The 23,915-nt window shown below is 36.6% G+C and overlaps 1 protein-coding gene across 10 annotated transcripts in view; it reads left to right on the top strand.

The window, feature by feature from the left end:
* oprl1 (opiate receptor-like 1) overlaps window positions 1-23,915 on the top strand; it is a 318,025-nt gene that overhangs the window by 291,410 nt on the left and 2,700 nt on the right. For 8 of the 10 annotated variants that reach the window (XM_073938206.1, XM_073938205.1, XM_073938212.1 and 5 more), the window contains one exon: window positions 7,423-7,781. In XM_073938206.1, coding sequence (XP_073794307.1) covers window positions 7,423-7,781 — 359 coding nt within the window. The remainder of the gene's footprint in view (window positions 1-7,422; window positions 7,782-23,915) is intronic. The other 2 variants (XM_073938211.1, XM_073938210.1) reach the window with 1 other exon arrangement.

The raw sequence follows: 23,915 nt of genomic DNA, 5'->3' as shown, positions 1-23,915 counted from the left end.
TTACCAAGCCAGCCAACATTACTGTGCAGAGTTTACACATGGGTTTCTCCCGGGTTCCCCGGTTTCCTCCCACCGTCCAAAAATGTGCAACTTAAGTTTATTGACTAATCCAAATCTGCACCATAGACATTCCTAGTAAGTTGCTATCTCTTAAGAGTAAGTTGCTATCTCTTAAGAGCAATCACTATCTGTTCATTAGCTGCTACAGTAGGGGAGTACTCGAGATCTACCTGAGGTCAGACTTTGAGCAAACATGAGGGAGCCCCAGGATCGAGGATCTTATGAGCAAATAATGTTTTAAATAATGAGCTTGTTATGTCAAACAAGCTTTATAATCAATCATCAGCTAAGTGTGAACTCTTGAAATGCACATTATTTTGATAATTCCTGAGTTTTGTGCATTTTTAAGAAGAGCAAACGTGACTGACGTGACAAATCTGGTGGATTTGCAAAAACAAAAACTGTCAAAAAAGTAACTCCTGGGATGTATTTCGCACTGTCCAGAAATGTATATAGGGGTATGTATCAATAATAAGTCTGGGTTGAATAATTTTTAGCAATTTTGTTAAGCAAGGCCCAATCCCAATTCTACCCCTTGGGCCACAGGTGTCAAACTCAGTTCCAAAAGGGCCGCAGCTCTACACAGTTTAGTTCCAACACTAATTAAACACACCTGATCAAACTAATTGAGTCCTTCAGGCTTGTTTGAAATCTACAGGTAAGTGTGTTGGAGCAGGGTTGGAACTAAACTGTGCAGGGCTTCGTCCCTCCAGGAATTGAGTTTGACACCCCTGCCTTAGCCCTTCCCTTAACCCCTACCCTTCGTTTTGCGTGTGCCAGTGAAGGGGTAGTGGTGTCCCAATTCTCTTTAGCTTGAAGGCGTAGGGCTAAGGACAAGGGATATACACCCCTTCAAATGAAGACTTTTCAGGACCACACTTGAAACCAAGGGGTAAGAAAAAATTCCCAGAATACCCCAGCAACAGCTGCACACGGAAGTAAGGAGATCCACAAATTAGTATTTTTTGTCATTATTACAAATGTTTACAACAAACAACCACCTTTTAATATATTTATGTAATGACGGGGGATGACACATACAACTGGGGTAAGATCCAAATGCAGGTTTATTCTTCGTCAGGCAAGCAATGGTAAATACAGGTGCAAACGGGTATGTGTAGGCAGTCCAGAATTGTAATCAGTAAACAGGCGAGAGGTCAAAAGGGAGAACAAGAGTACAAGGCTAGGTAAAACACGGGGAAACAAGACAACCCGTTGTAATGTCATCTATTGATAAACAAGACTTGGCAAAGTGAATAGGTGAGTGTGTGGCTTAAGTAGTGTGTGCAATCAGTCTCTGACAATCCTCAGGTGGTGGGAGTAATCAGTCTAGATGAGGAAGCATGTGTGAGTGTGACCTGAGTGCATGTATGAATATGTAGTCCAGAAATGGCGGATTTGTAGTCCATGGTTGTTGTTAGTGCAAACTAGTGATCTTATGGGATATATCGCTGATAATCGTGACAATTCTTGACCGTGTTCATGTTTTACAGCCATGCTTTTAAAAAAAAAAACTAAAATAAAAAACGCAAAATTTTTCTATTTGCGATCTATAATCCCTAATCATAACTCCTGTACAGCAGTCCCACAACTTTCTGACACTCGATGACACTGGAAAACCCTGTCAGAAAAGTCTAGTGGCTGTCAATGAGCTTTTTACAGTGTCTGCTATAATGTTGTTTTTGTGTGTTTATGTTGATGAGTATGGCCACTGTGTTAAATGCACAGTATTGCGATCTTATTGCCACATTATGATAACATAATATATGCCTTCAGTAATTTGCTGAAGATGAATACCAAAAAATAACATCACTGAAATCACTCCAGCAGTAGCGATCGTCTGATCTCATATTGAGCAAGAAATCGTGAGGACATATGATGACGTGTGCAGGTACTGTAGTGCTGTCCCAATTCTTAGGGGTAAATTTGGAAGCCCTTCCCCTTAACCCTCGTTTGTAAGAGCCAAGGGGAAGGGGTAGGGGTACAAAAATAGAATTGGGACTGGGCCTATATCTTAATTCTGAATTCTGACATCATTTCATTTCTCGTGGACAGTTTGTATCCGGTTATGAAAAAAGGTCATGATTTTTAACTCAATTTCTGAGAACAAGCTTTCATTAACATCAGATGCCCTCATTGTCAGCCTAGTTCAAATCATTTCTGAATAATTATTAATGCTCAGTATTATATACTTAGTTAAGATATTCAGTGATATAAGCTTCTTTATTTGTTTGTTTATTTTGCGAGATACTGAACTGCATCCTGAGATTCATTAACATGGTGAACTGTAATTTGAGCAGTGCATTGTTGTGATTACACCAGTTAAGACATACTTTGTGATGAGGCAGTAATAATATAATTCTTGTTAACTTATAACGAAGAAGTGTGTTCACAGCTTATTAACTGCGATATATCAGTGGAAACGGGGTGTTGTTTTTATTTCCCGGTTCAGCGTGTCACTGTAAACCCACAGGGGCTCATAAGCATGCAAATTTTGTTGCTGGAGCTCTTACACATACTGACAAAACTCATACAGACTTATAATTATGCTCATGAAGTCCAATGAAACAACGATCACACTGGTGTCATTTGACAGAAGCAGCTGTCGGTGTTTGTACTGGGGAAATATGAAAACGCTGTCTGAGTGAGAATACAATTCAGATCTTATGTTTCACTTCCTGGGAGGTTCAACATTTATTTTTCTCCATGGTTGTGTTTTTGGTGTTGGATGATTTAAATGGCTTTACACCTGTATGACTCAGGACTGGAGGAGGATGTGTTTCTGTTTCATTTCTTTTTCTTCATACCCTTCATTGTCTGGCACTTGCTGTTGCATAACAAAGCAAGTTTAATGGCGCTGCTGTGATTTAGCTTTACTTTTCTTTGCACAATTTCCTCAGCAATATTTGATAGATTTATTTGCTAATTTAAAAGCATACTTTAGGTTTGTTTTCTGAAATAATTTTGAAGTACGCATTTAAGTATGCACTTGTCCAACTGCTTATCAATGCAAATTTCTAATCAGCCAATCACATGGCAGCAACTTAATGCATTGAAAAAGGTATATGACCACTTGAGAGTAAGTAGATAGTGAGAAAATTTTCATTTTTGGGTGAACTATAAATTTAATTTGTTTGGGAAATAACTAAACACTAGTCATATTGAAACAGACAAACAGGATTCTGTAATGGCCTGTTTCCACTGAGTGGTACAATTCGATTTGGTACGCTTTTATGGCCGCTTCCACTGTCAAAAGGCATACCGAACCGAACCATACCACTTTTTTGGCACCCTTTCAAAAGGGTACCAAACATTAGAAAGGGTACAAAAAGGCAGAGTTGGATGTGCAGCTGAACACTATTGGCTTACAGAGATACGTCATTCGCTTACGTAACAAGCCAGAGTGAAAACAAAGGATCTGCCATGTTTAAAAACAAACCTGAGAGGACTAAAGTTTAATTAAATATACATATAATAACGAGCAATGGTCAAACAAACCTTGTCGTCGTCTTGATGAACAGCAACAAAGCCAAAAAGAAGAGCAGATTTACCCTGTGCCCCTTAGTTTTTTATGAGCCAGTCTGAAGCGCAAGCAGTTTCGCTTTCTTACTTACGCTAGCAGCACATCTATATCTGAAATAACAAACTTTTTGAGCTCATGATAATAACGTGCGCTTGATCATTGACGTGGTTTTGAAACCCGATCCTATCAGAAACTGGACACAGATGAGTGGTTTGCACTCACCGTGGGCCATATGTTGTGTTATTTTGAATCTAAATAAGGACTAAATGTATGCTGTGTGCAGTTCTTCTGTAGTTGGTAACATATCGGAGACTGTAAGGGGCTGTATGTGTTCATATATGTGGCATTTATTTATTTATTTTATATAATTACAGATGTTACAGAAGGTAGTTTTGCACTGTCATTGATCTGCAGTTATGATCAACTCATGTTCATAGAAAAGTTAGTAATAAACATTTATGCAGAAGTATTTTTGTGTATAAAGCATCTGTTTTGTGAGAAGTGCTTCTTATATGATAAGCTACCCATACAGCTTTACAGTAGACACTTTCTCGAGCGAAAATGACGTCAACTGAAAATTTACATTTACATTTAGTCATTTAGCAGACGCTTTTATCCAAAGCGACTTACAAATGAGAACAAGGAAGCAACTTACACAACTATAAGAGCAACAATGAATAAGTGCTATAGGCAAGTTTCAGGTCTGTAAAGTCTAAGAAGGAAAGTATTAGTATTTTTTTATTTTTATTTATTTTTTATTTTTTTGGGTACAGTTAGTGTGATATCCAGAGAGGCAATTGCAGATTAGAAAGTGAAGTGGAGACTAAATAATTGAGTTTTTAGTCGTTTCTTGAAAATAGCGAGTGACTCTGCCGTTCTGATGCAGTTAGGGAGTTCATTCCACCAACTGGGCAGATTGAACGTGAGCGTTCGCGAAAGTGATTTCTTCCCTCTTTGGGATGGAACCACGAGGCGACATTCATTCACAGAACGCAAGTTTCTGGAGGGCACATAGATCTGCAGAAGTGAGAGCAGATAAGAAGGAGCAAGGCCAGAAGTCGCTTTGTAGGCAAACATCAGAGCTTTGAATTTGATGCAAGCAGCAACTGGCAGCCAGTGCAAACGGACTAGCAGCGGAGTGACATGTGCTCGTTTAGGTTCATTGAAGACCACTCGTGCTGCTGTTTCTGTCATACACCATGCCCACCAAAAGGGTATCCTTGGTAGTGGAAACGCAAGCCTGATAAAGGTGACCTGTACCGACCCGAACCGTACTGTGCCAGTCAGTGGAAACAAGTCATGAGTCACAACTTGATTTAAAGGAGTACCTGAGGAGAAAAACAGTCCGTTCATCCAGGCAGAAAGTTGAGGCATCAGATACAGATTTTCACATCTTCAGCCAGTCTAAATATGACATTTACTTGTCATTTTTGTTAAATGTCAATTTGATTACAGAGCAACAAAACAATCAATTCAATTTGGTGGTTTTGAGAATTACTTCAAATTAAAAAAAAAAAAAAAAGTGGCTCAAAATGTTTCAGTTTAAAGTACAACTATACAGTTAATTACACAATTACAGTTTTTGGAGAGTGCTGTTTAATGTAGAGAAGATTTTCTTTCCAACACATTTTAAACATAATTATTTTCTAATACCTAATTAACTAGTTTCTACTAAATATTTTAACATCATTTAGTTATTTTGCAAGATATGACTATTCAGTTTAAATGACAAGATAGATCAATAAGTAAATACATTTTTTTTTCAGCAACACTTAAAGAAGTAAGACTTCAATCTCTGTATTTATCTTTAAATTAACTGTATAAGTGTTTTAAGTTTGTTGAGAACCAGAATGTAAGATCACGTTGAGCTATATATATATATATATATATATATATATATATATATATATATATATATATATATATATATATATATATATATATATATATATATATATATATATATATATATATAAATTATTCATTAAAGGGGAATCATAGGTCTCTGATGCCCCTGGAGTGATGCCCACAGCAAGAAGGTCGCTGGTTCAAGCCTTAGTCAGTTGGCATTCCTGTGTGGAGTTGGCATGTTCTCCCAGTGTTGGGGTGGGTTTCCTTTGGGTTTCTCCCACTGTCTAAAGATATGTGCTATAAGTGAATTGAATAAGCTAAATTGGTTGTCATGTGTGTGCTTGAGACTGTGTATATGGGTGTTTCCCAGTGTTGGTTTGCAGCTGGAAAGGCATCTGCTGCATAAAACATATGCTGGATAGGATAGCGGTTCATTTCACTGTGGCTACCCCTGATTTATAAAGGAACTAAGCTGAAAAGAAATTAAATGAATGATCTTGTAACCAGAGGCTGGCCACATTCACACACTTTTGCCCCACAACTGTTTAAACCAGGGGTGGGCAAACTTAGTCCTGGAAGGCCGGTGTCCTGCATAGTTTAGCTCCTACTCTAATTAAAAACATCTTAACATGCCAATCAGTGTCTTCAAAATCACTAGAAATCTATAAACAGGTGTGTTTAATTAGAGTTGGAGATAAATTGTGCAGGACATCAGCCCCTTTGGGACGGAGTTTGCCCACCCCTGGTTTAAACCGATTATAAAAGTGTTTTTTGCTTAATAGGTCTCCTTTAAGTATTAAAGAGTACAAATTCCAATGCATTTTTGGGATGTGATGACTCTGTGAGACCAATTATTTTATGATAGCTTCCTTGTAATTATGAAAAACTGTAACTCAAAACTTGTAAGTCAAAACTGCAACACAAGGTTGTCAAAGTAGTCAATTTTTCAAGCATTTTTATTACTTTTAATTTTTTTTTTACTTTATTTTAATATTTTTTTATAATAAAAGGTAGGGGTGTAACGGATCACTTGACACATTTCTTTATGGAAAAGATTAAAATCAACATCATATGCATTTAACACTCAAAAATTTAAGTTGTATAGGCAACAATTACATTATTACATCAAAAATATGCCACTGAATATTTCTTCAAAAATGACACATCTAGCAGTAAAACATGAAGTTTTATGAGTGAAAAACTGAATCATTTATTGAAAATGAGACTAAAAATAAATATGAGTTTTACAAATTATGTTAGATTTCTACATTTATCATCATCAGCAACAGTAGTTAGTAACAGTGAATTTTTCACACTGCTGAATATTTTACAATGAATTTTTATTCGGCTGATTATTTCTTCATTTTATTTTTAATAAAATCACAGGTTCTTACTTCTGTTTGTTAAAACCAAAAGCGTCTTGAACTGCTGTTTTTGTAATAATGAAAAGCAAATTTCTTTTGTCTCCTCCCTTTTTGGCTGATCTGAAAAATGGGCTGATCTGTGACTAAAAAAACATTTTGTGATCCGAACCGTGAGATTTGTGATCTGTTACACTACTATTAATTGCCTATAACAGCCCTGATTTAATATACATTTACCTTGCCAGAAATAATTTATTATTGTCTGTCAATTTTTCTCAGATCATGAAAAATGTAATATGCACATTAACTATCATCAACCATTTCTGAAATTTCATAAAACAGCTGTCAAACAAATAACTCATTGTCACAGCAGTGTTTTGCTCACATTGCTTAAATTGTTTCTGCTTCCTTTCCGCAGTGGGAATCACAGGTTTCTAGCCTTCAAAATGAAACACCAGATTGCAGACAAAACATCAGAGAGCAAAGCAGATTTGATGCAAAAAATGTCACTTTAATGGCCCAGGGGAAACACAGCTCATCTGTTTTCTGGGGTTTTGTCAGGGATAAATGTGTTTATCTGATGCATTTTTCATTCTCTTGTTTTATTGTCTCTTTCTCTGTCAGATATACCAAGATGAAGACGGCGACCAATATCTACATCTTCAATCTGGCCCTGGCCGACGCGCTGGTTCTGGCTACTCTTCCCTTTCAGGGCACCGATGTGTTTCTGGGCTTCTGGCCGTTCGGTAATGCCCTGTGCAAGGTGGTGGTGTCCATTGATTACTATAACATGTTTACCAGTGTGTTCACCCTGACGGTGATGAGCATGGATCGATACGTGGCCGTCTGTCACCCGGTGAAGGCTCTGGACATGCGGACCCCACACAAGGCCAAGGTGGTCAATATCTGCGTGTGGGTTTTGGCTTCGGCTATTGGTGTTCCGGCGATGGTGCTTGGAGATGTGGAGCAGGACAACGGTGAGAGTGAGTTTAATTATTGTTTTACTTACCATGTGCAATTTAGCAATCTATTGTTTTTTTTTTTTATTACTATTATTTTTATTTATAAGCACACACAAAAAATTACTGAACATGTTTCATATCATACTTTTAATTAAATGACCAATTTCAGTTTCAGAAACACAGTACTGTATTGTAACATTTTAAATAGCTGAAAACTATTCAGTTCAAGTTTATTTGTATAGAGCTTTTCACAATGATTAATGTTTTAAAGCAGTTTTACAAAAGGTGCACATTATTGCATTACAATCGAAATCAGAAAAGGTAAGGTTTTTAGTTACCATAACCTTACTAGTTACTTACTATTAACTAATTAACTAGTAACTAAATGCTTTAAATAGATAATGGTATTAAATATAAACATAGTTAACCTGCAGTTATATGACAAAACCTTTAAATGTTCTATTTCTTCTGTTCAGGGCTGCATTTTTTGATTAACTGATGCTACTGTAAAATATTATTACATTTTACAGTAAAGGGTCTATTTTCTTTGAAGACAAAGTTGAATTTGCAACATCGTTATTTTAGTCTTCTGTATAACTTTAACATTCAAAGATCATTATAGTTCAGTTAACAACTGTTATGCTGCTGGATGATTTTGTCTGGTCTCTAGAACAGCATTTATTTAAAAGGAAATTGTGCACCATAATGAATATGTCTACTGCTGTGTTATTTAAGTATAATTAAGTTAATTTAGTAGTTTTTATTAAAATTTTAACTAGTATTCATTCATTCTTTCATCAATTAATTTAAGTATTATTTATCCACATTAGTTTTTTTTATTATTTTTGTTGTTTGTCACTACATAATGCAACAAATTGTTTAAATGAATAGGGTAAAAATTGTATTTGTATAAAATAAATATAATAAATATTATTCATTTAATAAAAAATACACTTTGTCGTCACATTGATATATATATATATATATATATATATATATATATATATATATATATATATATATATATATATAAATATATATATATATATATATATATATATATATATATATATATATATATATATATATATATATATATATATATATATATATATACAGTTGAATTCAGAATTATTAGTCTCCCCGATTTAATAGCATTGCTGTTTTTTTTTCCAATTTCTGTTTAACAGACAGAATATTTTTTTCAACACATTTCTAAACATAATAGTTTTAATAACTCGTCTCTAATAACTAATTTATTTGATATTTGCCATGATGACAGTAAATATTATTTTACTAGATATTTTTCAAAACACTTCTATACAGCTTAACGTGACATTTAAAGGCTTAACTAGGTTAATTAGGTTAACTAGGCAGGTTAGAGTAATTAGGCAAGTTATTATATATTGATGGTTTCTTCTGTAGACTATCGGAAAAAAAAAAGCTTAAAGGGGCTAGTAATTTTGACATTAAAATGGTGTTTAAAAAATTAAAAACTGCTTTTATTCTAGCTGAAATAAAACAAATAAGACTTTCTCCAAAAGAAAAAATATTATTAGACATACTGTGAAAAATTTACTTTCTCTGTTACACATAATTTGGGAAATACTTTAAAAAGTAAAAAAAAATCAAAGGGAGGCTAATAATTCTGATTTCAACTGTGTATATATTTATATATCTAGCAAAAAAAAAGTTTCTTTTAATATAAAATTTAAATTTGAAATTTGAAAATGCACTTCATGTTTGTTTGTTTTTCTGTTAAATTCTCAGATTACTTGACTTTGAGGTATTTTGCATGGTCAACATAATTAACTACGCCCCTCCTCCAGTCAGTTTTGAAAACAAACAGAAATGTTAAGGAGGAGGAGTCTGTTAGGTTGTAATAAATCTTCTAAAAGCCTTTTCCCAATCTTTCTGAATGAAATGCCTACTTTACTACATCCATTCAGCTCACGGTAGAAAAACAAGCCACACCAACTGTTTTTTCATCTTATTGATATTCCGTTTCTCTAAGAACTGTTACAATACAAAAAAATAAAATAAATTTAAAAAATAACAGTCGCAGCTTTCATTTCATGTGGACTTTAATCATCACAACTGTGTTCAACTTTATTAATAATGCATATATTTAGAGCTGCAAATCACCATATATGACTTATACCTGATTGTTTGAAACGGAGGAGTAATGATGCTGAAAATCAATCTTTGCCACTAGAGAAAAAATAACATGTACAGTATAAAAGAAATATAATTATACTGTTTTTGCTGCATTTTTAAAATCAAATACCCTCTGACCTGGTGAGTAAAAGTGATTCCTGTATATTTGACCAACTGGATGCCAAAAAAACAGGTTGTAACAGCTGTTTTCTGTCAAAAAGTCCACTGTAGAAAATGTGTAAATAATTTCAGCAGCTCACAGACCAGTCAGTTAATATTAAACATTTATGCAACAGTCAGTCAAGAACAGCCGTTTTACTATCAGATAATATATGAATAACAACCCGCAACACCTGAGACATGCAGGAGAATCATAATATGACTGTATATGTGCAGTTTATTTGTCAGTAATTTATGCACCGTTAAGAGGCTTTAAAAAGCACATCCTGACCATTTGAATGTTAAATCTTCAGCAGTTTCAGGATCCACTGTAGAGGAGCTGTGGCTTTAAGCTCCTGATAATTATAACATTTGCTAATTGAATGAGATTCCTTTTTAGTCAAAGAAGCATGGAAATACCTTGCCACATTAATTGTAATGGCTCGAAACGGTATTAACCCCACACAGAGCTCGTCTTTTCTCTTAAGAATAAATAAGAGAGTGCTCTGCATTTTTAGTGTAACAGTGACTTCAGGTCATATTTTAAATAAATTTAATTCAAGAAAAAAAAAAGTGAAAAAAGGACAAATATGACCTGAAGTCACTGTTACACTCTTATTTAATAAATACATTTTATTTCAAACAATTGAAAACAAAAATATCGCACCAAACACATCTTGCACCTAATCATTTTAATGAACTTAAATTTGTCTGCAAATGATATGATGATAATCCAAACTATGAACCTGGTGTGATAAATTGCAATTGTATCCATCATAAAAGGTGTGTGTGGTTTTATCCCCATCAGAGGTCGTCTTTCCTCTTATGAATATTAATTAAAAAAAGAGTGCTGTACTTTTTCATTGTAAAAGTGACTTCAGGTCATATTTTAAATGAATTTAATAGAAGAAAAATAAGGGAAAAGAGGGAATTTTTATTAAAATAATGAAGTCACTCTTATTTGATTTATTTTAACTTTATTAGAAATGACTGTGCTTTATTATTATAATAAATAAATAAAAAAAAAAAAAAAAAAAAAAAAAAAAAATATATATATATATATATATATATATATATATATATATATATATATATATATATATATATATATATATATATATATATATATATATATTATTATTATTATTAATGGCATATTTCATAATTGAAAGCAAAAATTCCCATTATTAATTTTCATCACTGAGATGCTATTTGTTATGTTCTAAATTAGTTTTTACCTTTGTGTATTCCTTTTTTATTTCAGATAGAAATTGTTTGTAATTTAGTGCATGTGTGTTTGTCATTTCAATTTTAATTCTCATTCTGAAACATTTTATGTTAGCTTGCCAAATGGAGATAAGTGAAAAAAGACCAAAAATATATTATAAGTGTAAATTATTTAATAGATTTATTAATTTTAATTAACTTAAATGTCTGCAAATGGTACTATGATAATCCAAACTATAAGCCTAGAGTGATACAGAATATTGCAATTATGTCCATCAGTGAAGGTGTGTGTGTGTGTGTGTGTGTGTGTGTGTGTGTGTGTGTGTGTGTGTGTGTGTGTGTGTGTGTGTGTGTGTGTGTGTGTGTGTGTGTGTGTGTGTGTGTGTGTGTGTGTGTGTGTGTGTGTGTGTGTGTGTGTGTAAAGTCCTGTATCTCTGCACACCTTTAATGACATCTCAGCACACTCTTCTCTTTCAGTATCCATTATTCATGAATCTAACAGGTCCCAGAGAATAATGGAGAAACCCATTCAGCTGGATTAAAAAAAAAAGCTTCTCTGATCTCTAGTAATTACCACTAAACCAACACATTACAAATAGGACACAGAATTTACATGCAGATGAAGCCTAAACATCATGCTGTGCACAGACTGTTCATATATTTGTGCCAATTAGATGGTAATTTATGTAATTGGAGTTGCTTTATAAACAGTAGAGTAAACACATTTTAAATGCACCAAACCTTTTGAATAGTATGTACTGGGCAAATTATGTCTTTTGCATTCACCAAAACTGTTTCAATTTGATCTTAAAATCATAATAACAGTAATAATAATACTACTAATAATAATACTAATAATAATAATAATAATGAAAGAGTAAATTTATGAAATACTCTAATAGTTTAATATTCGATATTTTTGTTATAAAATGGGTTTTCGAAGCATTTTACAATTAGGGATCAGTAATTTCTTTTTTAAAAATGTTTGGTTTTGTAATTTTCACTTTTATGATTTATGATTTTTTTGATTTGTTTAATGTATCCTTGCTTTGCAAAAGCTTACATTTCTTAATAATAAAAAAAATGAATATTAGTAAAAATGTACAGTATATAAATGTACAGTATATAATGTAAATGTACTAAGTGCAGGTCTTTCGGTTCATACACAAGTGTAACAAGCGTAAAATCACTAAAATTTACAACAAAAGGAAGGCAGGACAACAAAACAATATGGTTGCAACATTTAACAGGTTTAACTTTATTTCATTTGATTAACAAATCTCTATAAAACCTCATTTCAAAGAATGAACAGCATTACTTCTTTATTTTTACTACTAGTTATATCACCAAATAAACATCTTGCATCTTTTGAAATCGCTCAGTCAGTGCAAAAGCTCATTAATTCATTCATTCATTATCCTTCGGCTTTGTCCCTTATTTATCTGGGGTCACCAAAGCCTAATGAACTGCCAACTTTTCCAGCGTATGTTTTATGCAGCATATACTTTTCCAGCCGCAATCAAGTACTGGTAAACACCCATACATGCTCACATCCACACTCATACACTATGGGCAATTTAGTTCACCAATTCACCTATAGCGCATGTCTTTGGACTTGTTGGGGAAACCGGAGCACCTGGTTGAAACCCAAGCCAACACGAGAAGAACATGCAAACTCCACACAGAAATGCCAACTGGTCTAGCCTGGACTTAAACCAGTGATCTTCTTGCTGTGAGGTGACAATGCTAACCACTGAGCCACTATGCCACCCCGCAAAAGGTTAATAAAATAAAAAAAGTATTTAAAAGTATATAAAAAATTAATTCAAGAAACCATTTTGTGTCAACAGCTCTAGTTCAGAATAATAAATTCTATTATTCAGGTAATATTAGCCTTAGCATTCATTGTATTTTGATTAGCCTGTTCATGATGTCTTAATTGCCTAATATATGTGTTAAAATTAATAAATATAATATAAATTAATATATTTTTACTGTGCTGCTGCTTAGGAAACTTGAAGCTAGGTCATGTACAGTAATCAGTAGTTTTTAAAGGTGTTGACAGCTGAATTAATAAAGATCCGTACACACAATTTGCAACACAAGAGTTCAGCAACAACCAATTTGGCTGATCGCACCTAACATACCAGCCATTCCAGCCTGATCTCAAGAGAAAACGAAAGTATTTTACGCTTTGCCAGTTTAGTGGTTTATTCGTACAAATTTCGTACGAGTTCAGTCATACGAAATTGTACGATTTTACAAAGGAGGCGTGGCACCTAACCCAACCGTCATTAGGGGTTGAGCAAATCGTACTAAAATGTATGAATTAGATTGTACAAATTCGTAGAAATTAGCCACTAAATGAAAAAGTTGAAAATTGTGAAGAAAGCAACATGCCTTTCATGTACATGATTTCCATGTACATTTGCACCAGACACGTTCTTGAAGGTGAGCGGGCTTGACAAACTACCTTAGGAACACTCTTCTCTTTCTAAAAAAACATGTGCTCTATTTACTGAGCACTAGCAGCTTTATATTTGGGTAGGCTAAATTGTCTGTAGTGTATGAGTGTGTATGGAGATGGGTTGCAGCTGGAAGGGCATCCGCTGCGTAAAAACGTGCTGGATAAGTTGGCGATTCATTCTGCTGTGGCAACCCCGGATTAATAAAGAGACTAAGCCAAAAAGAAAATGAATGAATGCATGTATATGATACATAAAGCTTTCTAAAATCCGGTGACACATCAAAGTGTAGTAAATAAAGCAGTAAATAGACACATATTCCCCCCGACATAAGCAGTGTGAATGTGTAGTGGTGTTAGTGTAACCCCACCGGTCCTACACCATCTGCTCTGAGCTGGAATCTAACCAGCAACCTTCCGCATGGGAGTCGGTTGCTCTAACAAGTAGGCTAAAATCCACATCCTCTAGCATGTGTCGCTAGAGCACATTTAGAGGTCAGAGGAATGAGGTTTACGTGCACAGCACCTACTGGCTGCCCTCTGTTACACTCACCCACTTAGACCTCAGTCCAATCCAGGTCACAGCACCAATGTAACCCCGCCGGTCCTACACCACCCAACCTGCTTCAAGCTGGGATCGAACTGGCAACCTTCTGCATGGGAGTTGGTTGCTCTTACAGGGAGGCTCAAGACCATGGCCTCTAGCATCCGTCGCTAGAGCACCTTTAGAGGTCAGAGGAATGTGGTTTACCTGCAAAGCACCTACTGGCTGGCCTCTGATACACTCACCCCCATTAAACCTGACTCCATTCCGGGTCATGGCACCAATGTAACCCCGCCGGTCCTACACCACCCAACCTGCTCTAAGCTGAATTCGAACCGGCGACCTTGCACATAGGAGTCGATTGCTCTATCAAGGAGGCTAAAGAACATGGCCTCTAGCGTTTGTCGCCAGAGCACCTTTAGAGGTCAGAGGAGTGAGGTTTACCAGCACAGCACCTGCTGACTGGCCTCCGTTACACTCACCCCCTTAAACCTCACTCCATTCCGGGTCACGACACCAATGTAACCCCACTGGTCCTACACCACCCAACCTGCTCCTAGCTGGGATCGAACCGGCGACTTTCTGCATGGGAGTTGGTTGCTAAAGACCATGACCTCTAGCATCCTACGCTAGAGCACCATTAGAGGTCAAAGGAGTAAAGTTTACCTGCACAGCACCTACTGGCTGGCCTCTGATACACTCACCCCCTTAAACCTCACTCCAATTTGGGTCACGGCACCAATGTAACCCCGCCGGTCCTACACCACCCAACCTGTTCTAAGCTAAGAACCGGCGACCTTCCGCATGGGAGTTGGTTGCTCTAACGAGGAGGCTAAAGACCATGCCTCTAGCATCCGTCGGTAGAGCACCTTTAGAGGTCCGAGGAGTGAGGTTTACCTGCACAGCACTTACTAGCTGGTCTCTGTTACATTAGTACGTTCTTAAAAACATTCTAGTACATTCTGGTTATTGTAATTTGCATTATGGAGATTGCAACATGTTATATAATCTAAAATAAAAATATATAAAAGTGTTATGCTACTTTAAAGTAATATAAAATTGTAATCGCATTACTTTTATAATGCGTTAATCCCTATACCAATAATTCTAATTGGACAGGCAGTACAGTTCCGACAATCAGCGATCCTCCCAGCAGCATCTCAGACAGCTTTCTTTCATAACACTCGCTTCCCTTCTGCCAGACTGCAACATATTTATTTATTCATCACTTTATTCAAGTTGCATACTGGCGCCTTTGACACTGCAAGGAAAGACTGACAGAAGCAGAGCGAGAGAGAAAGATGGAGATTCAGGGGTGGATGAATGTCTGTTAACAAATGTCCAGCAGTGGAGCTGTTAAGTCTGTGTTTAACTTCTCCGCACAGTCTTTCCCTCTTAAAATATCCATCAAATAAACAAGCCAACCAGCAACCGTGATTTGCAAATCACCGTAAAAAAGCACTTAGGTTGGTCGAATGATGTATTATTTATTGATGAGACTATTTTAATGCGTAAACACCTCAAATTGTTTTGTTTGCATGTGTTTTTACTGATGATAAGTGATTGCAAGTCTGTTTTTTTTTTTTAGTTTCCACCGGCCTTTGAAGACTTTCAGAGATTTGTGCTTGTCAAAATGCTGCTGGTGGGATTTGAATGATTGATTTGGGATGAAAAGAATACAGAGCCATTCTGAGATGTTTTAGAAATGATCCAGGAATATGATTGATTTTCATGGGGAAAGAAAAATAAGGTTATGTATGGAAGGAGCTGTTCTCAAGAATCGCTAGTCAGGATTCAGCATGTGTACAGTCGTGTGATGGCAATCTGCTCATAACTCACACAAGAATGTTGTTTTGCTAGCAAGATAGACAGGGATGTGTAAGACTGTGCTGTGGAGAGCTGATAAACAAGGTCAACATAATTCGGTTAAGAATAATTCTTTAAATAAGCTTTCTGTGTGTGATTCAGCCCCAGATTACCATATCAAGTTAATCAGGGCACAACCTTGGTGAACAGAAGAGAACATTACATTTCTGAATACTGCCTGGTGTTGAGACAAGTTTTCATCAGTCCAATCACGTCAGCAATGTTAAATGCAGGTATAAATGGGGTCAGAAAATACTTAAGTAAAATACTTAGCACTTTGCTCAGGTAATATTGGAAATGCTGGCTTTTTTACAGTAAATTGTATCTGTGCTTTTACTCTGCAGTTCAGGTTTTCACATTTAATGTCCAATCAAATGCTGTCTGAAATGACTCTTACATAATACAGTGCTTCCCAAAGGTTTGAAATATACTTGCGGTTGTAGCCGGATAGAAATACACTTTTTAAAGAGCCCATATTATACATGAAATAGGGTCATATCTTGGTTGTAAGGGTCTCCAACAACAGTCTTATATGCATGCATGGTCAAAAAACACTTTCATGGTCTTATAATCTGCATTTATTTTTACCTAATTATTCCAGCGACTCCTGTATGAATCGTCCAGTGATTCATTTGTTCCCAAACCCCTCCTTAGCGCGAAGCTAATCTGCGCTGATTGGACCAATGACAGTCTGTTGCGATTGGTCGACTGCCTTCAGTGAGAGAGTGAAATGCAATCAGCAGCTAATCAGCAATATAAAAGTAATCACAGTGCATACACGCTCGATAGTGTAGGCGTGGATTTTAGCTGCCAGTGGGTCAATGTAAATACAGACGATGGACTTGAAAATACAGACGACTAACTATTTTATTGAGCAAAAACTCCAAAAACAGTTGAGGAGATCTTCTTGCTTGTCTCACTCTGCTCTTTTCACAGACACACACACACACACACATATTGCCCTCGTTCGCGCGCGCACACACACACACACACACAAAACTTAACCCTGCTCTAGACAACAACGCGTGCACACACACACACAAACACACACACACACCTCCGGACGACAACGCTCGCACACGCACACACACACACACACACACACACACACACACACACACTACCCTCCTCCACAGAGCTCCGTAAACAAAGCAGCACGCATCGCGTTTTTTAACGTGGCTTTGCACCCGATATGGGAATAAAGCGAGTTAACCTCATACAGTACACACGGTTACAAGTAACAAATCACAACTAAATACATTTGCAAGCTAGAGTAAACGAGGCAACAACTTTAATCGCACGTACTTACACTTGAGAAATGGAGGAAGAAACCCATCCTGACATGTCCAGCAGTAAGTTACTCTTTACTGATCCTTCCTTTAACAAACGCCGATGAAGTATTCTTTGTAGCATGTAGTTTCCAGAAGTTTCCAGTAGTTTCCAACTGCTTGGCTATAATGCTGAGGTTTCATCTTTGGGTAAAGACTCGATAATATCCATCTGCAGTGTGACTTCAATTGACAGGCATGTTTGTGTGCGTGTGTTTGTGTGTTTGTGGGTGTGTGTGTCTGGGTTTCTGTGTCAGAGGGCGGGGCCGCAGGTTTCAAATCTCCCGGGTTTGCGCGTGCACGTGAATAACTTGGTTTCGTTCGTACGTCATGGCGAAACACCTAATGACTCGTTATCGAGTCGACTCTTTTATAGATGAATCAACAGTTTTAAACACTGTACACTTACAGATTTAAGCCTTAGCTGGATACTTCACTTAGAGCTGTGTTACACACTACATGGAGGGGAATTTTCAAAAACCGATAATATGGGCTCTTTAACCACTTCACATCACATATGCGGCAAACAAAACAGCTTCATTTTTAACAATACTGTAATTTATTAAGAAACTGATACTGATACATTTTTTTCTTTTAAATAGGTTAAAGTTTTTTTATTATTATTTAAGAAAGAAATACACTGTTTTTCTTTTATGCTTTTCAGGAGCATTTTGTACAGTATTGCTAAAGCATTTTACATGTTTGGAATAAGTAATATATTAACTTCATTAAATTCCCAGAGATGGGTTGCGGCTGGAAGGGCATCTGCTGCGTAAAAACCTGCTGGATAAGTTGGCAGTCCATTCCGCTGTGGCGACCCCGGATTAATAAAGGGACTAAGCCGACAAGAAAATGAATGAATGAAAATTAATAAAATATACAGCAAATGAGAAATACAGTAAACAACAGAAAAAAAGAATAAACACACACAATACCTCAAAAAACTATAATAATTACAAGAATAAAATGTGTGGATTATTTCAAAAAAGGCAAATGAGTTGATTAGCCATTTCAAATGGTGTACAAATATTTTGCAGGCATTTTACATCTAGTTTCATCCTCTTTGACTGTTTAATTAAGTTTTTTTAAGTCGTTTAAATTAAAGTATGAATTATTTAATGTCTCTCTCACGCTCGCAGCTGTGCGCAGTTGACGACAGCTTCAGAAAGCAAAACCAAAAACAAATCCCAGACATTTTAGGAGATTTAAAAACCCTGGCCAGATGCATTGTTAAGTCGCAAAGAGACGTCTCTTTTTGGAGAGCACGTGTGAGACTGTGGGAGTATTGAAAGGTCTCGTGCACACAGTATCTACGAAACGGGTATCCGAAAATATTTTCCATTACTTAACTGATTGCGGGGTGATGCAGTAGCGCAGTAGGTAGTGCTGTCGTCTCACAGCAAGAAGGTCGATGGATCGCTGGTTCGAACTTCGGCTCAGTTGGCGTTTCTGTGTGGAGTCTGCATGTTCTCTCTGCGTTCGCGTGGGTTTCCTCCGGGTGCTCCGGTATCCCCCACTGTCCAAAGACATGTGGTACAGGTGAGTTGGTATGAGTGTGTGAATGTGTTGGTGGATGTTTCCCAGAGATGGGTTGTGGCTGGAAGGGCATTCGCTGTGTAAAAAAACGTTCTGGATAAGTTGGCAGTTCATTCTGCTGTGGAGACCCCAGATTAATAAAGGGACTAAGCCGACAAGAAAATGAATGAATGAATAATCGATTGCAGATGTTTGGTTATTCATTCATTTTCTTTTCAGCTTAGTTCCTTTATTAATCTGGGGTCGCCACAGCGGAATGAACCGCCAACAACCTATCCAGCATATGTTTTTTACGCAGCAGATAGCCTTCCAGCTGCAGCCCATCTCTGGAAAAACATCCATACACACTCATTCACTACTGGCAATTCAGTTTACCATATTCATCTGTACTACATGTCTTTGGACTGTGGGGGAAACCGGAGCACCCAGAGGAAACCCACGCGAACACAGGGAGAATATGCAACTGACCCAGCCGAGGGTCAAACCAGCGACCTTTTTGCTGTGAGGTGACAGCACTTCCTACTGCACCACTGCGTCGCCTGATGTTTGGTTAAATCTGGCTAATACAAGAAGGATCATAATAATAGTATAAAAAAGTAATATAAAATAAAAGTAGGCGAGGCAGTGGTGCAGTAGGTAGTGCTGTCGCCTCACAGCAAGGTCGCTGGGTCGCTGGTTCGAACCTCGGCTCAGTTGGTGTTTCTGTGTGGAGTTTGCATGTTCTCCCTGCCTTCGCGTGGGTTTCCTCCGGGTGCTCCGGTTTCCCCCACAGTCCAAAGACATGTGGTACAGGTAAATTGGGTTGGCTAAATTGTCCATAGTGTATGAGTGTGAGTGTGAATGTGTGTGTGGATGTTTCCCAGAGATGGGTTGTGGCTGGTAGGGCATCCGCTGCGTTAAAACTTGCTGGATAAGTTGGCGGTTCATTCCGCTGTGGCAACCCCGGATTAATAAAGGGATTAAGCTTACAAGAAATTGAATGAATGAATGAATGAAAATAAAAGTAAAGTCTATTTGTGGGAAGCACTGTATTTACAGATTCTAAAGCTAAAATCAGTCACTTATTCATAGAGGTGAATAAACACAATAATTAAACATAATATGGTGAATTTCACACTATAGTGATAAACAAATCAAACTAGCACATACACATAGTCTGCTGTGGGGCCTCATTTATAATCATTGCGTATGCACAAATCAGGCCCTGAATGCACCACTTTTTATGCTAAAAATGGGATTTATAAGCAAAAACTTGATGGGAAAATGTGTGCACCTGCATGTAAACTCATGTGACTCATGTGTGCACACGTTTTAGAGACAAAGCAGATTTGCTGGCACCTTTGGTGAACTAAGAGACTGACTGCAGATAAAATAAATACATATTTTACTGAAATATTGGGATTATTGAATCTGTAGATCCGCCTACCCTTAATCAGTACAAACCACTTTAAATCATTATTATTAGTCCTAATAATTATTACAGTGTTTTGTTTTTGTTTAGTTTTACAACAACAGTTTAAATAAATAGGCTAAAATGATCAAACGAAAATATACTCATGAAATTATTTGCAATTTCCAACATTGTAGAATTATTCATGTTGTGCGATTGTTGGCTTTTTTTTGACTGTTTAAATTAGTGCTGGGCGATGTGGCAAAAATGCAATCTCGATAATTGTTTTCCATATTGAGCGATAACGTTATTTCTTTCTATATAAATTGTTAATGCTTTCAGATTTAAACGAGTACCAGAACAATGACTGAAGCCGCAAAAATTAGAGGGTCCAAAAAATGGGATAACATTTTTGACAGAAAATTTGGTACATCTCTTATATCAACACACTTAGATTCCCATGGTTGCAAATTTCTGCTGTGTGATTGACTCTTAGATCAATATAGAGTAATAAAAAGTCCAGAGCTTATCATTGCTAATGACATAAATTTTATTGCAATTTGATATCATATTGTTTATCGGCCCAGCCCTAGTTTAAATTACATAGAGATACAGTTGAAGTCAGAATTATTAGCCCCTCATTTTAATTATTTTTCTTTTTTAAATATTTCCCAAGTGATGTGTAACAGAGCAAGGACATTTTCACAGTATGTCTGATAACATTATTTGTTCTGGAGAAAGTCTTATTTGTTTTATTTTGGCTAGAATAAAAGCAGTTTTTAATATTTTAAAAACCATTTGAAGGACAAGATTATTAGCCCCTTTAAGCTATATTTTGTTTCGATAGTCTACAGAACAAACCATTGTTATACAACAACTTGCCTAATTACCCTAACCTGCCTAGTTGTCTTTCAATGTCACTTTAAGCTGTAGAAGTGTTTTGAAAAAATATCTAGTAAATTATATAATATATAATTATATATAATATATAATATATATATAATATATATAATATAATATATAATATAATTATATAAATTATGTACTGTCATCATAACAAAGATAAAATAAATAAGTTATTATAAATGAGTAAATAAAACTATTATGTTTTGAAATGTGTTGAAAAAAATAATAAACCTGGGGTTATTATAATTCAGGGGGGCTAATAATTCTTCAACTGTATATGTGCTGCAACAAATGTTGCGACAAAACAGTTGTTTTTATCAGTTATATAAACATTTTGTAAGCTACTTGTTAAAAAAGTGTAACGGTTCTTTTAAAATAATATAAAGTATAACACTTAAAATGCTTTGAGTGTCTTTGAGTTCATTATAATGATTGTACTTGAGCACTTGTACTTGGTGTGCGTGTGTTTTAATGCAACATAAATGTTTATTAACATGAGAGATAAGAGCAAAATCTGAAAAGCTGGACGTGTACGGAAAGCTTTACATTTTAAGGTATTGTATTGCTTAGAATTGTGTGACTTGTTCTCAAGTATTCGTTAATCTGTTTGTCCTTGGAATCCTTGAAAAATCCCAGCTATTGTCCCTCATAACTGGTAATCAAGGCTAAAAGCCCACTTGTGTAATAAGGTTGGCAATTTGACACAGAACTATACAAAACTTTTTCATTTCCTTTAATTACTTTTTCACCTTAATCATTTAAATATGAATGTTTGTGGCCAAACAAATGATAAAGGCTATTTTGAAATAACAGAAAAAGAAGAAGAAAAAAAAAGACAAGAGCTGCGTGACATGTCCTGCCTTTTCCCCTGTTTCCGTTGGAATTACATCGACAAAGGGAATAAGATGTTTCGAGGCACTTAAGGGAACCTTTAAAGATTTCAGATGTCTGCACAACAATTCTTGGAAACAGTCTAGTGAAGGTTTTTTCCTTCTTCCACTTCACTGTTATTGTGGACGGGTCTATTTTAGATTCATCCTCAAGTAAACAGAACTTTAATCAAAACACTCTATGCTGTGTATTTTGGTTGGGCACGGTACATGTCAGTCTTCTGTTTTATTCCTGTCTAAGTGGACAGGTCAGGGCCAGAATCATTTGGAAAAGGTGATTGTCAAAATTCTGGATCTGTGAGACCTGACTCCAGGTAACATCTCAAAGACTAATGGCAGCTTTACAGGCAAGAAGACACCTCTTGACACTAGCGATTGACAGCCGTTTCATGTGAGAGTTGATGTAGCGTGCAGGAAGTCCAGATTCACACGTCTCAGGAACGGAGAGGCTTTTAATGCTCTCAGATGTAGACTGTCAAAAATGTCAAGAGGAGTGGCAGGGAGAAAATGATTAACTGCGAAAAACAACATTTTCTGAAAAGGGCATGTTGAGCCTGTAAAAACTCAATAACATTGAAGCAAACTCTGGAAGGTATTAGCATATTAGTTTAATATATCTGTCTGTCCATCTATGTACCTACTATCTATCTATCTATCTGAAACTTAAAGGAATGCTTGCTTACTTACTCCCAGGGCTGTTTATATTGAAGTTGATAATTAGCCGCACCATGTTGGTGTTCCGTAACATTTACTTTTTATGAGGTGGGTTGTTAGCCCAACGATCCCCCAACCCCCAACCTGAAAGACCAGGATATACACACACACTACGGACAATTAAGCTTACCCAATTCACCTATAGCGCATGTCTTTGGACTTGTGAGGGAAACCGGAGCACATGCAAACTCCACACAGAAATGCAAACTAACCCAACCAGGGCTCGAACCAGCGACCTTTTTGCTGTGTGTAATTCCTGGAGGGTAAGCGGCACTCAAGAGCCCAGTTTGGGCTCTTGACGGTCCTTTGCTCTCCAGCTCTGACCCCAGCGGGCTGCCCCAGGGGCCAGCCTCTCTCCCTGGGTTTGCAGTCTGGGCTTCAGAGAGCCACTGTGCTGCTTAAAACTTAAAGTACCTCAAAATGTACTCCCCCTTGAGGCATCCTTAGTGTATATGACTTTCTTTTATCAGACGAGCAGTCAGGGGTGCGATTCCGAAAACCATCGATAACCAACTAAGGTCATAATTTGCGTTGTTACAAACATAGTTTGTTGATTTGGAGATTCCCAAATTTGTCGTTCCAATGAAAATTCGCAAACTGCATCACAAACTTGTACGCTTGCAACTACACCTTTAGAGCTGTCTACTCCCAGTTATCCACCCTGTGCCCTATTCATTTAGAACATTCAGGTTTCAGGTGCTGCACATCTTGTATCTTCACACCATAGACAGCTGCCTTCAGATGACTCCAAAGATAAAAGTCTAAGGGGGTCAGATAGGGAGATCTTGGGGGCCATTCAACTGGCCCAAGAGGACCAATCCACTTTTCAGGAAACTGTTCATCTATGCTCGGACCTGACACTCAAATTGTGGTGTTGCACCATCTTGCTGGAAAAACTTAGGGAACGTGCCAGCTTCAGTGCATAAAGAGGGAAACACATCATCATGTAGCAATTTCAAATATCCAGTGCCCTT

The sequence above is a fragment of the Danio rerio genome, chromosome 23, assembly GCF_049306965.1.
Source record: "Danio rerio strain Tuebingen ecotype United States chromosome 23, GRCz12tu, whole genome shotgun sequence".
In the NCBI taxonomy this organism is placed as follows: domain Eukaryota; kingdom Metazoa; phylum Chordata; class Actinopteri; order Cypriniformes; family Danionidae; genus Danio; species Danio rerio.
The sequence above is the reverse complement of the archived record's forward strand: the minus strand, read 5'-3'. Positions and strand labels throughout refer to the sequence as shown.